The sequence below is a fragment of the Leptidea sinapis genome, chromosome 39 (assembly GCF_905404315.1).
Source record: "Leptidea sinapis chromosome 39, ilLepSina1.1, whole genome shotgun sequence".
NCBI lineage: Eukaryota > Metazoa > Arthropoda > Insecta > Lepidoptera > Pieridae > Leptidea > Leptidea sinapis.
In genome coordinates, this window is record NC_066303.1 from 1,518,487 (window position 1) to 1,533,287 (window position 14,801).

General features: G+C 35.5%; 1 protein-coding gene across 3 annotated transcripts in view; it reads left to right on the forward strand.

The window, feature by feature from the left end:
• LOC126976117 (deubiquitinase DESI2) overlaps positions 1 to 14,801 on the forward strand; it is a 32,764-nt gene extending 17,963 nt beyond the window's left edge. For all 3 annotated transcript variants that reach the window (XM_050824311.1, XM_050824312.1, XM_050824310.1), the window contains 7 exons: positions 1,156 to 1,280; positions 2,331 to 2,483; positions 4,179 to 4,268; positions 6,483 to 6,534; positions 7,516 to 7,604; positions 8,736 to 8,819; positions 9,462 to 14,801. In XM_050824311.1, the coding sequence (XP_050680268.1) occupies positions 1,156 to 1,280; positions 2,331 to 2,483; positions 4,179 to 4,268; positions 6,483 to 6,534; positions 7,516 to 7,604; positions 8,736 to 8,819; position 9,462 (594 nt within the window). In that variant the 3' untranslated portion in view covers positions 9,463 to 14,801. The remainder of the gene's footprint in view (positions 1 to 1,155; positions 1,281 to 2,330; positions 2,484 to 4,178; positions 4,269 to 6,482; positions 6,535 to 7,515; positions 7,605 to 8,735; positions 8,820 to 9,461) is intronic.

The window sequence follows — 14,801 nt, forward strand, 5'->3', positions numbered from 1 at the left end:
GTGTTGCAAGAGAATGTGGGCGGCGGTGATCACTTAACACCAGGTGACCCGTACGCTCGTTGGTCCTCCTATTCCATAAAAAAAAAAAAAAAAATACTATTGCACTCGTCACCTTGAGACTTAACATGTTAAGTCTCATTTGCCCAGTAGTTTCACTAGCAACGGCGCCCTTCAGACCGAAACACAGTAATGTTTACACATAACTGCTTCACGGCAGAAATAAGCGCCGTTGTGGTACCCATAATGTAGCCGGCTTCCTGTGCAAAGGAGCTTCCCACTGGTTAGCTTAGGTAATTTATACTTCTAGATAGAGCATTACTGTTAGGCAATTGCTGTCGCATGACAACAGGCCAGGGTTATTACATTAGTGTGCATGACAAGCTTGCCTCTAGACGTTTTACACCCGCGATTTGGATGTTAGTGTGCGTGCATTGCTGAACATAGAGGTTAACAGCACACCACAATTGTTTTCGATGTATTCACAACGGCCACAGTCTATCTTGACTTATAAATTATCTAATTATTAACGTTAAAATAGTTTATAATTTCGTGCAAACGGCAATATACAGTTTGACATGAATACGTTGTACCTACTGTAAAACCAATGAAACGTGGGTGTCATAGAAATCTAAATAAGAAAGTACTAGAAGTGATAATTCAGCGTTAAATAATATGTCCCTTTACAGGTGACTTATAGACCATCAGCGATTTAGATGTGATTTTGTATTAGTCGGGAATACGGGCGTGAAAGAACGCGTAAATATGTTTTATTTCAGTATATTTTACTGAAACTCTTCTAAAAACTGCAACTAAACCCATCCAAATATTTATTCTGCATCGGTAAGTCTTTTTCAAATAAAATATATGGAGATCATTTTTTACTATGAGATCCTTATTTAAGCATTGCCTTCATTTTGCACATTACTGCACAAGCCCCCTCAATATCCGGAGCGTTGCAAGCGTACGTAGCAATGTTTATGCTCTTGTTTTGGTAGAATCCGTGTGATCAGTATCGCGATCGCTAGTAATAATTTTCCGGTATTTAAAAAAAAACGAGACAAGCAAGTCGTCTTCGTTCGTCAGAAAAATGCGTCGCTGTCGCCCATCACATCGAAATTGTGTACAATGTAATAAATATCTCGATGGTATTTTCAGAACTGTATCTGCACTATGTTCCCGTCGTGTATATCGCTGCTACCGCGGCGCAGTGAACCCCGCCCGCCAAAGCCCGGACAGACGCCAGTCGTGCTCAACGTATACGACATGTACTGGACTAATTGGTAATACTTACTATTTGTAATTAGATTATAGGAATATTCAAATATATATATGATGGTGCGAAGCCGGTCACACATGTGGGCGTTGATCACGACAGCAAGGAAAACACAGTCTTACAAACACACAGTATCATTATAAGCAACAAACTTTACAATAGTAATGATATTACGTAATAAGATCGTGGTATTCCCGGCATGCGCGTGCGACACAACCGCTTCGCTTCATAGTTCTTCCCCGACTCGGCTTGGCGCTCGCCTGGCGCCCGCTCTCGCCTGCACTCGCACTGCACGCCAATTACATCCGAGCTAAGACGAACACCGAATCATGTCTGCACTCATTTCTGTTATAATATATATAGTCTTAACTCCGTGCCAGTTGGCTGTCCTGTGTCCAATGCCCCACGATCTCGCAACCAGCTGAATGCCCCACCCGAGACGACAGATAATATACAATAACATATACATACATATATTAATGCCAATAAATAATTAATATTTAAATAGATATGTATACACTACAAATAGGATTTTTTTTGTCTTAAGTACAGACAGGAAATATGGAACATAAATTAAAATAAAATAATGTTCAAATTAAAATCACTTTTTCTCTTTAATTAACATTTCTTTACATAGGTATAATACTTTTTTAAAGATAACTCACTCACTTTTACGACGTACTCACGTTTTCAGGTGGACTACAAAGGTAAGCAAATGTCAGACTAAATAAATAATAATAAAAATATAACTTTTTCGCTAAAACCCTCATGTTATAATATATATACAATTACACTCGTTTTTATACCTTGAATTGTATTTTATTTAAATTCTTTAAAAAAAATGTGATATACGTAATAGTAATTGAGGTTGTTATATTTTTCGTGACGATCGAGACGTCATGTCACAGCAAGTATCTAACCGCGACTGAGCCAATCTTGCGGACCTCCGCATAATTGTGACATTCGCCATATTTGTGTGGCACTTCTTATTTTTACTGATTATGCTATAATATGTATATGACCTTACAATTTTTAATTTTTGTTTATGTTGTATCAGGTATACAGCGGGTGCAGGTGTAGGAGTGTTCCACAGCGGAGTGGAAGTCCAGGGGTCGGAATGGGCATACGGTGGACATCCATATGCCTTCACTGGAGTTTTCGAGATCACACCCAAAGATGAGCGGGAACTAGGAGAACAGTTTAGGTTTAGGTGAGATTTTTTTTTCATTACCTATGCATTGAATTATACAGGCTGGGCCATGAATTAGATAATAACTATAACGTATATACATAAATACTTTATTATTAGGGTTCTATTTTTGCATTATCTGAATCTTATACGGGTGCAATATCAAATCTGACTTCATTATACGTAACGTTGTGCGTAATTTTCACCAGTGGGAGGCTCCTTTGCACAGGATGCCGGCTAGATTATAGGTACCACAACGGCGCCTATTTCTACAGTGAACCAGTAATGTGTAAGCATTAGTGTGTTTGGGTATGAATGGCGCCATAGCTAGTGAAATTACTTGGTAATTGAGACTTAACATCTAATGTCTCAAGGTGAAGAAGGCAATTGTAGTACGGCTCAGAATTTATTGGGTTTTCAAGAATCCAGAGCGGCACTGCATTGAAATAGGCAGGGCGTATCAATGACCATCAGCTGAACGCCGAAAATATTTTTTTTTGTTTTGTTTGTAGGTCCAGTGGTTTACTCATATTTAAGATAATCACAGATATTTAAACTAATAACCGATAACATTTTATGCACGTCGTATTAATACAAATCTGTAATATGGAACATGCCATTACACCACAATAATCTTCGACTGCTATATCTATACATTGCCGCATTTACTCCAATTGTTTAAAATTTTTTGACCGATATGCAGCAATGTAAAACATTTATTCAGTTTAGGTTTGATTCGGACAGTGCCAGTTGACACACGACTAAGAAGAAGTGCCTTACATTATCTATAAGCACACTTTTGCCGATCCGCTATCAAACTGCGAATGATATGTCTATATTATGTATATATAGAACGTCATAAAAGGCATTTATTTCCTCAAAATTGATTCCTTTAGAATTCTTTTTGATGTAATTTCTTATATACTAAACACTACTACCGCTTCGGATGCAAATGGCGTTATGAGAGAGAAGTAGCGGCGCAAGAAACTCTCGAAGCATTCTTTTTTTGCGCTCTTTTGAGTAAAAATATACAATGTATTTTTACGTCATTGCTAATAACACCCTCAACGTTAATTCTAACCGGTGTTTTCCGCAAACAATCTTTGTTAAATGCAATACTTAAACTAAATCATCTACTGTCCACGATATGCCAGCAACGAAGTATTTTGGCCACATAATGCGAAGGGGTAACAAGAGCTTGCAGAAATTGATCATAGTTGGGAACACAAATGACAAGCGAGCCCGAGGCCGATCTCCTACCAGATGGACCGACCAAATAAAAGACTCCAGGTCCCCGAGGTTTAGCTCCGTCGTCAGCGAGATGGTGATCGAGAGGGTCGCGATGGACAGAAGCCAATGGAAACAAATAGCTCACTCCAAGTGTGGACCACTTGTTGACCAAGGTCCTCAGTCATGAGGGAACGACTAGAGAGAGAGACCTAGTTTCTGCTTGTATTTCGAAGAGTCCCATTCGATTCATCAATCGTTGGATTTGTGAGCCACCAATGGTTAGTTCAGTTGGTAAGAGCGCTCGGACGGAACCCGAGAGGTGCGGGTTATTAATTTGTATTCTTAATCTCAGAAGTGGGGTATATCATTTAAATATATCGAATAGTTATTATCATTTCTGAAAATATTAATTCGTTTGAATTATTTCGAACAAACCGATCTTTATGAGTGGTATTAATGGTGATATTAGAATAATTGAATTTTCAGACAGAGTGTACATATAGGGTACACGGACTTCAGTGAAGAAGAAGTGCGGCGGCTGGTGGCTGAGCTGGGCAAGCAGTTCCGAGGTGACAGGTCAGTATCTTGTACTAAAGAAGACTTAATATCTTATGTCTGAAAGTGACGAGCGCAGTTGCAGTGCCGCTCAGAGTTTTTGGGGTTTTCAAGAATCCTGAGCGACACTGCATTGTAGTGGGCAGGGCGTATCAATAACCATTAGGTGAACATTCTTGGTCTCAGGGATGATTACTGTCATAAAAAAAGGTTTTTTCTTGATGAAATTTACCTTTTGACATAGCCCAAGTGACATTGATGTGGCCGTGGGCAGGGACATAGCTTGACGGACACATGGTTGTTGGGGCAGAAAAGTCCTCGAATGGCGACCACGTACCGGAAGTCACAGTGTTAGTAGGCTCCCCACAAGATGGACCGACGACCAGGTCAAGATTGCCGGAATACATTGGATGAAGGTAGCGCAGGACCGATCGGCGTGGAGATCTTTGGGGGTGCCTTTGTCCAGCAGTGGTATGTCCAGTGATGATGATGATGTACCTTTAAAAGGAGTGCCTACATTTACCTAAGAGGCTGGTGATTAAAGCTCCTGTGGTTCCTTTTGACGTCGTGGAATGGTGGACTGTATTGGCCGATTTAAATATGTAATTAATATAACTTAGCAATTATTAATAGTACTTAATTAGTATATATTGCGGAAGGAAGGAAACGTATTTTATTTGATAAGCGCGTTCTCGCCAGCTGATGTACGCTCGTATGTGGTCTTCCATAAAACATGAAAGGGATAAATGCAGCAGGAGAGGCAGTCACAGTTTGTAATCTGATGTATTAAAAATAGGCATTCAGTCAGCACTGTCTGTACAAAACTGAAAACAATTCTGAAAAGAAGAGTTTTTTTGTGAATTAGAACGATGAATTGTGCTTCTATAGTTTAAAAGAATTCTATAGTCGTAAAAGTTATTATTTTAAAGTATTTATATGAGAATTATATTTGTATAATGTGACTTTAAAACTCAAAAATATATTTAATATTGACAATCATATATTTGTATGCTAATTTATTGGCGAATTATGCTGTGCAACTAAAAATTGTTAGAACTATGTTACAACGATTCAAGCCAATAAATAAATTTCATTGCAAAACTAATATAATGACGACCTGTATAGCCGAGAGGTTAGCGATCCTACCTACTAAGCTAGAGGTCCCGGGTTTTAATTCAAATTCAAATATTTTTATTCAAAATAGGATTTATAATCACTTATTGAACGTCATAATCTACCACCCATTCAAAAGAGACTGCCTCAGACCTGAGAAGAATGGGCGCAAGAAACTCAGCGGGCTTTTTTTATATAAAATATGGATTACAATGTAATATCGTACAATAAACATTAATAATTAAAGAGCCTGAGGGTGTTCGCTTTAATCCCAGTCCGAGGTGTCATTAAGAAAATCGTTTATGCTTTAATAACCTTTCCCACACAAACGTTTTTTAACAATTCTTTTAAATGTCGTAACACATTTGTTTTGTACATTTTCTGGGATCATATTGTAGAAGCATATACATCGCCCAACAAAAGACTTACTAACTCGACCCAACCGAGTAGTAGGCATAACAAGTTTATGTTTGTTCCTCGTGTTAACATTATGAATGTCACAGTTTCTAGAAAATTCCTCGATGTGCTTATGAACATACAAAACATTATCAAAAATGTATTGAGAAGCAACAGTCAAAATGTTTATTTCTTTAAATTTTTCTCTTAATGATTCTTTAGGACCTAGGTTATAAATCGCGCGAATAGCCCTCTTCTGCAGCACAAAGATAGTATTAATATCGGCCGCACTGCCCCATAACAAATCCCGGTAGGTGCAAGCATTTATATGATGAAAATGGATGTTTGTTTCCGAGTCATGGATGTTTATTATATGTATTTATGTATGTTTAAGTAAGTATATTGTATTAAATACATCGTTGTCTAGCAACCATAACACAGGCTATATATGCTTAATTTGGGGCAAGATAATTTGTGTAAAAAGTGCGTCAATATTATAATATAATAAAGAGAAAATATTGTTGTGTGGTATCTTATTACAGAACATTGGGCTGTATCATTTATTGACACATTATATATATATATATATTAACGTGTCGGTGACGCGACCTTCTAATTAATTGCCCTCCTGAAAGTGCCTAAATAAGTTGTTTCTTCAAAACTTTAAAAGACTAACTATTTAATTAAGTATTATTTTGTGTAATTAATATTAATGTTCATTTTCAGGTATCACCTAATGAACAACAACTGCAATCACTTCACCTCCGCGTTCTGTATAGTAAGTAATCCTGAAATAAATTACTATTAAATTTGAATTATTATTAATTACTGTTTTTTTTTAAAGTGAAAACTTCTCGAGCGGCCTTGTACATCTTTCTTGGGATGGGTATAAAATGATAAACTCGCGTCAGGACACGTGGCCTGATCGAAATTTCGTAAGACTAAGTAAATTATACACGAAATATGGTTTTTCTGAGAGATAAACTTTTTAAAGTAAAATAATTGTAATAGTTCTGTAGTATTATATTATCTATGTAATATAAATTGTCATTTTTGTGTACGATAGCGCAATAATATTATATTTAACCACATAAATGCTAGTACTTTTATACTGATAAATAAAGCAATTCGTGCGAAATTATTCCCTAACCATTTCAAAATATTCAAAAATGCACAACGTTAATGTTAAAGTTTTCACTTTTGCTGGAACTCCCGGAGTGCAAACCATACTTTGTTTTGTTTAATCTCAATATTTAAAAAAATACTAATCGAATCGAGAACCTCCTCCATTTTGGAGTCGGTTAGAAAGACCCGCAAAATTCCATTGTTACAAAAGTCGATCATCACACATCCTGATCCGAAACAACTCTTCATAAATATTTTTGAATTTAAGGCTTATCGCACATGACACACTTTCGGTTATTTTGTCGGCAGAACCATAGGGATGTACACGCAATGGAAGGTACAGAGATTGCGGTGTATTATTTCGTACTTGAGATATAAAAAAGAAGAAGAAATAGAGAATTTTGAGTTCATCCTATTCTTTCAGAACGTTTATTAAAGGGACTGTTTCATATTAGTCATTCAGTTCGTGCGGCGCGGTCTGTCAGATCTACGAGGATATTTTGTGTGTCAGACTTTTTGCGCGTCGTATTCGGTACTGCATATAATGCTATAATGTTTTATTATCACAGACTTAAAAGTGCGTCACGGATAGTCTGTCGTCTGCGATAGGCCTAAAACTCACTCATAATTGCAGGCACTATGTGAGCATGACATTCCGTCGTGGGTGAACCGTCTGGCCTACGTCAGCTCCTGTGTGCCCTTCCTGCAACGCTGTCTCCCCAAGTATGTATCACACATACACGGACGTATAGACTAAGAGTGCGAGAGAGACAAACAACGGATATACAGCAAGATAGAAAAGGAAAGCGAATATATTGTTACTGTATCCGATGTTTAGACAATTATTTTGTACAATTTGCTCACAGTTCTCCCGATCGTGGACACATTTGGTCGATTAAGCTGATCAAAAAAATCTCGAAATACATTTTGATTTGAACGCCTATTTTCATAAAAGGCTTCAACCTTGACGCGCTGCCTAATTGTATACCGGTTCGTGGTTGAATATGTCAAACTGAGTTGGGTAACAACGTTAAGGTGTGACTCACGAATAACATCGTGCATTATGGTGGAGCCACCAGTTTTATTATAATCATTATTTTTAAGTACCACAACCCACTATTAGTGTTTGTAATAATAGAGATCTATCTAAAGTAAAGTAAAGTATGCATTTATTCTTGACAACACGAAACATATATACATAGTAAAATTTGAGGTAGTTCCTGAAAAACGTTTTAAGCCATAAACATCACAATCTAAGGAATTCGTGTTTTAAGTTAGTCAAGATGTCATTCAAAGAGTGACAGTAGGGCTGCCATTTATTGTCAGTCCGTTAATATGAATCACGTGACCAGTTTTGTGTTCTTAACTCAATTTCGACATGATTGTGGTTTGGAACGTTTTTCTGGAATTACGCCTAATTAACAAATTAAAAATACGATGTCATGAAACGGACACCCACTCAGCATTTTTGGAATAGATTTTCAACACTGATTTTCAGTAGGTACCTTCCAAGTAGACCTGTTGACAGCAGCTGTAGACAACACGGTTCCTTTTGTTATAGATCTTAAAAGTGACCGACTACAGCAGAAAAAGAGTAGAAACTAAAAAGATTGAATTCGAAATCGAGTTTTAAAAGATTTTGTTTATTTTAATTTCACTAAACAAGACATGTTTTGATTTTTTTATTTATTTATGCTGTTTATTATCTGATTTTATGCCTCTGTACACTTTTGTATCCCTACTGGGAATTTGTTTTAAAGCGATAATAAAAAGTTCTGAAGTACTTGAGTTTGAATGCTACTATTTTTTTTATTGAATATCAATATTTCAATAAATCCGTAATAATATTGACAGAGAATGGTTGACTCCGGCAGCGCTGCAACATTCCCTGGCGGTACACTCGCGGTCTTCCTCACACTCGTCCGCCTCGCCTCAATAGTGAGTATACCCGCAGATATATTACGACATTGAGGGACGAGACGAGCACGACGTTCAGCTGATGGTCATTGATACGCCCTGGCCATTAAAATGCAGTGCCGCTCAGGATTCTTGATAACACAATTGATAAGCTCGTCACCTTGACACATAAGATGTTAAGTCTCATTTGCCCAGTAATTTCACTAGCTACGGCGCCCTTCAGACCGTAACACAGTCATGTTTACACATTACTGCTTCACGGCAGAAATAGGCGCCGTTGTGGTATCTATATAACTGGATACAAATCACATGAATATCATGATATTTTGACCCCTCCCCCGTACTTGTCAGAGCTGGTCAAACTTGTAATACTAAGATATAAACAATTTGGGACTCTTTCAGACCACTGTCACACAATGTCACATGTCGTCGACCAGCAATTGTATGGAGCTTGGGCCACGGACAAATTTATTTGTGTCTCGATAAATGTTAGCATAAAATTAAGCTTGATAATTCTATTTTCATTAACAAAAATATTTTTCTGGTTGGAATCCCAGATTCAGAGAAAATCGCTCAAAAAAGCCGCACGTAATTAACGGTGTATTGTGTTGTGTGTATATATTTATTAATTTATTGTTTATAAAATGTTTATTCATTTTGCAGACGACGTGTTGCGGCGATGCAGACTAACATACAAAAGTGTTGTGCGATATTTATACATATTGTAGTATGTAGATAGTTAGTAGTGCGGCGCATTGTCGATTTGATATTGTACTTATATGGACATTAATATATAAGTCATAGTGATACGGTCTTAACTGCAGAGGTATAATAATGTTTCCCACATTAGATAGTTTATACGTCTAGATAGTGCCTCTTGTTGTTAGGCAACGCATAACAACAAGCCAGGTTTATTACTTTAGTGTGCAAACAGCTACGTTTTACACTCGCGATTCGTCAGTCACTCTGATTTATTGTGCGTGTATGTTTGAAAATAGAAGCTAACTGTTCGTCGCTATTTTTAAGTCTATCTAGACGTATGTAATACAACACTAATTGAGCAAAGTATTCTTGAATATAATATGATGCAATCAAACTGTTATCAACTGATTGAAATGTGTAATAATTATTGTATATCTTACGTGTTTACCGTGTACAAAGTACATGTACACAAAGCAAATGTTCTAAATACCCACATTGCAAGGTGTTATCACGGACGAGTAAAATAAGAAGGACTCCGTGTCACCTTACATAACAGAGAGGCACCAAAACTAGCCGGTAAACGTGTAAATACATAGCCCCACGCATACACTTACACTAATACAAGCCGATCGTCCGCCATTATGAGTTTTGCCATCGTCTGTGACAGATCAGTTTGCGTCGCAATAAAATATTTTAAAAATGCCGTCGTGCGTTGTGAAAAAGTGTAAAAACAATACTATAACAGTAAATAGTTCAAATATTGAATTATTAAAGTGATCAACTGATCACCGTGAGAACTGGTATATATAAGCTGTGTCACCACTGGTACTTCACGTACGGGTGTGGCTGGCGCTGTGGTTGAATAGTTTCAGCGTAAGCTCTATGGTTGCTCAATCACGGGTCACACAAACATGAAAAATAAACAGCAAAGCGCCCCGCTGTTAGGGTTACCATGTGTCCGGACATGTCCTGACTTTTAGAGTTTAGTCCGGATTTGTTTTTATTTATGGTCATGCACACTAATGTAATAAACCTGGCCTGTTTTCATCGGCTGTCTAGCTCTATTTAGACGTATATAAACTATCTAAGGAATTAGGCGTTATTTTGTGAAAATCCTTAATTGTTTAAATGTTTTGAGCTTTCTTTGAGTGTTAAACCAATGAGACACGTGTTTCGTCTCTACACGAGGCTTCCTCAAGGGATGATGTTGACTGGACGAATTTTGGGATGAACCTGACCCCTGAGAACGTCTCTTGCAGAGTACAAAATACGTGTCCAAGTGGTTTAATAATCAAGATAACTCAAAACATTTGGTTAGTAGAAAAAATTGTTTTATGTCTTATTATTTAATGAGGTTTTCACTTTCGTGTGCTCTGACGCACACATCGTTTTTACCGAATGAGCCCCCTGTGAAACGTGGGTAGTTAGTAAATCTATAGTTTGTGCCTTAAGTATCGTAAGTTTTATATATCTACCCCCGCATTAGCTGTAATGTTTTTTATGCATCATGCTCAAATATGTTCCTCAAAGGCATAGCTATCTTATGATACAAATATATAATCTCTTCCTTTTTTTTGCACTTTTATACAAAGCCCTGGTTTGTCTCGTTCTTTAATATATGTTAGGATACCTGTCGCAAGTATTTTTTACCGTAAAAATAAAATAAATATCAATTCATTAATATTAAAATGTGTAGGTACTTTTAAAATAACTAATGTTACCTATAGCAAATTGGTTCTACAGTACAATAGGACATTTCGATGCAAGGGTGAACAGTCGGTATGTGATTCCTAGGACGGGGGTTAGGGACTGGTAAGGTCGATGATCTTTTTGAATAGATTACGAAAAAATAAATGAACGATAGTGAATAAATAGAAAACAGTTTAATCTTTGGGCGTGTAATAATTACAGTTTGAACAATTGTTGACGAAAGAGTTAAAAAATACAATTTTCGCATTCCTAAAAACACATGGAAAAGTCTGCTTTTTAAGCAAATGTATTGAAAGTTAAAAAAAGACAAATTCAATTAAACATAGAGCACTAGTACAGAATAAGAATGACTTTCTGCACGATAAAGTCTACTTTATAGCAAATATTATTAAAAATGTTAAAAAAAACACCAACTCAATTGAACAAATATTACTAGTGCAGAGAAGAATAACTTTCCGCACACTAAACACAGGTGTGTAAAGTCTACGTTTTGATCAAATATTATTTAAAAAAAAAGTAACAAAATACCAATAATTACTTTTTTAATAATAAAAAAGAAAACAATTTAATTGAACAAAAATCACTAGTGCGGAACTGTAAAACTTTCTGCAGCGTGGAACACACGTGAAAAAGTAATAAAGAACCACTTATTGAGCAATATTAAAAATATTTTATTAACAAACTTTGTGACATTGATGACTTTTCTTGAAACAATTTAAGTAATTCTTTTTTTTGCCCATTGCAATGCAGTGCCGCTCAGGATTCTTGAAAAACCCCAAAAATTCTGAGCGGCACTACAATTGCGTTCATCACCCTTAGACATAAGATGTTAAGTCTCATTTGCGCAGTAATTTCACCAGCTACGGCGCCCTTCAGACCGAAACAGTAATGCTTACACATTACTGCTTCACGGCAGAAATAGACGCCGCTGTGGTGCCCATAATCTATCCGGCATCCTGTGCAAAGGAGCCTCCCACTGGTAAAATTCACCAACATCAACCTAAATAGCTCCTTTAGAAACCATGCAAAACAATGAGGTTACATAGTTTTGTAAGTATGACGTTTACCAGGTTTCAAGGTACTTTCTACCATACATAGCTAATATTATGAAAAAATCAACATTGGTGTTTTATATATGATACGTTTTGAACATTTTATAATAGCGGATACCATCTTAGTTCCCAAGTAAGGTTGGGAAAGAAAGTTCAATGCCTATATAAAAAATAAACTACGTTTAAAAAAACCGACTTCAATATCTGAAAAGTATCAAATAACTAAAAATTTAATTTAATACACCTCTTATGCAAACCTTTACCTTTAATATTAATAAAATACTATTATTTGTATGTGCTACCTATTGATAGGTTTTAAGTCAGTGACAGTGACAACGGATCATAAATCTCAGAGTAACCGGTGTACATACTTAAAAAAAATACCGATCCAATTGATAACCTCCTCCTTTTGGAAGTCGGTTAAAACATATTCGAAATCGAAAACCTTCAATCCCTTGCGTCCTTTAGCCCTATTCATTTTGGCTGTATTTTTCAATATTGTTTTTTGAACGTTCTATGTAAGTTTGTCTAAACTGTTATGAAAATTATTTGAAATGTTTGGATTAAGGAACAATTAATTTACGTCTTTAAAAATTCTCTAGTTCATAGATTTTTGTAGCATATAGTAGTATTTAATAACAATATACGTAGTTAGTAGATGTCCGTCCGTTGGCATTGATATGATAATGTCGGGTTTTTACAATGATGATTGGACTCGGGATATACTAGCATTTTGGTGATTTCACTGTTCCTTTCAATTACTAATATTTACCAAGTAATGGTAATAGGATTAGTATAGCGAGTTCCGTTACTTTTCATTCATTTACACCTAAAAATATAGCAGTATACTTTCGAGTACTGTTCCAATATAGGGAACATTTACCCTTAGAATTCAAACAAACAAATTATAAATAACGTGGTCTTTTGTGGTGTTGTTTGTTTGAGTTGATTAATAACAAGCAGGAAGAGCTTCTATCGTTTTTATTTAAATTTTGTGACTAATAATTCTAAACTTATATATTTTTTAGGTATGTTAGGAGATGTAGCGGACTGTTATATGATTTAGTAAATACAATAAACTTTATTCACATTATTTATTAGATAGTAGAATGTGTAATGTAGTGAATTCAAATGTAATAGCGATTTATTTCAAATGTAGAGAGGTGTAACTAATGTTGACTGAAGTTAAATTAATTCAATAAAAATTATTTTATTTAAGTGTAAACTCTGTTCGCCGAAGCTGGTATCATATAAAATAGTGTTTCTAAACTCAGTAAAAATTACGGTAATTACCTGATCACATTTAAGAAAGGCTTGACTGATGCAACATCCCTCGTACCACAAAACTCACTCATCAGACAGGCTGCCATAATATAGCGACAGTCGCTAGTCGCGATACGCTTCATAATATATATCAACTTGGTGAACAGACTAACTTATTATAAAACCAGATTGCTGTACCTTATTGAATAATACATACACTTAGATGTAGACGAATTATTATTTGTAGGTTAGTTAGTTAGCCTCTTGATGGCCATTGTTCGTGCCAGTTTTATTCTCACTCAACCACAGGACGTTTTCGAAATAGGCAGCCATCTTTGACTGCTGCAGAGTGTAGATAGATACCTGCGAAAGGGTATCAAAACAGTTCCATTTGCTTTTTATAATATGTAATAATTGTTTAACGTGCCATTAACGAGACTCACACCGAATAAACTCAAAATATATTCATTCTCATTTAAAATTTTAACTGGTTAGATTATTAGACGGGTGTATTTAAAAAAAATAAGACTTTAGGTTCATAATATTGGGAACAATTAAACAACGAAGTATATTATAAATAATATCTTAAAATATCTTTTTTCCCTTTGACTTGTTTGAAATGTAATAGACGAATAATTATTATTTGAATTACAATCATGCGAGTGCTACATAGCAATAAATAAATGTATTGAGGTGGTCCGTTATTGGTACGTTTACCTTTCAACTTGACAATGCGCCATTACTTATTGTTACTTTATTATTGTAGAGAAAATAATTTAAGTGAACGAATTTAATAACCTCGGTCAGCTGTGTCAGAAGTAAGTTTAATGCTTAAGGCTGAATAATTTACTATTTGATAATTATTAAATAAAACACGTTTTAAAGTATTAAAAAGCTTGTAATTGTAACTGTATTTTTTCATTAGATTTTGCGTAAAAGTTACATTTTTTTTTAGTTAACCCGACGTTTCAACACCTTTCCAGATCTCGTTATCAGACGTATAGAGGGACAATTACACGCGTTTTAATCCTTTCTAAAGTGTTTTATTTAAATGAGTGACACTCGCGCTAATAAAGAACATAAAATCATTTTTTAAAAGTGAGAATATTATGTAATCAGTTCAATATTAAATTCTTAAAAGGAAAATAATATGCATGTTATTTTAAATAATTGATATAGAATTTAAATTTGATATTTAACATACAAAAGTTAATATTCAAAAATATATAGAAGCATTTTTATTATTCTGAAGTAATAAAGTTTATTTGAAAAATAA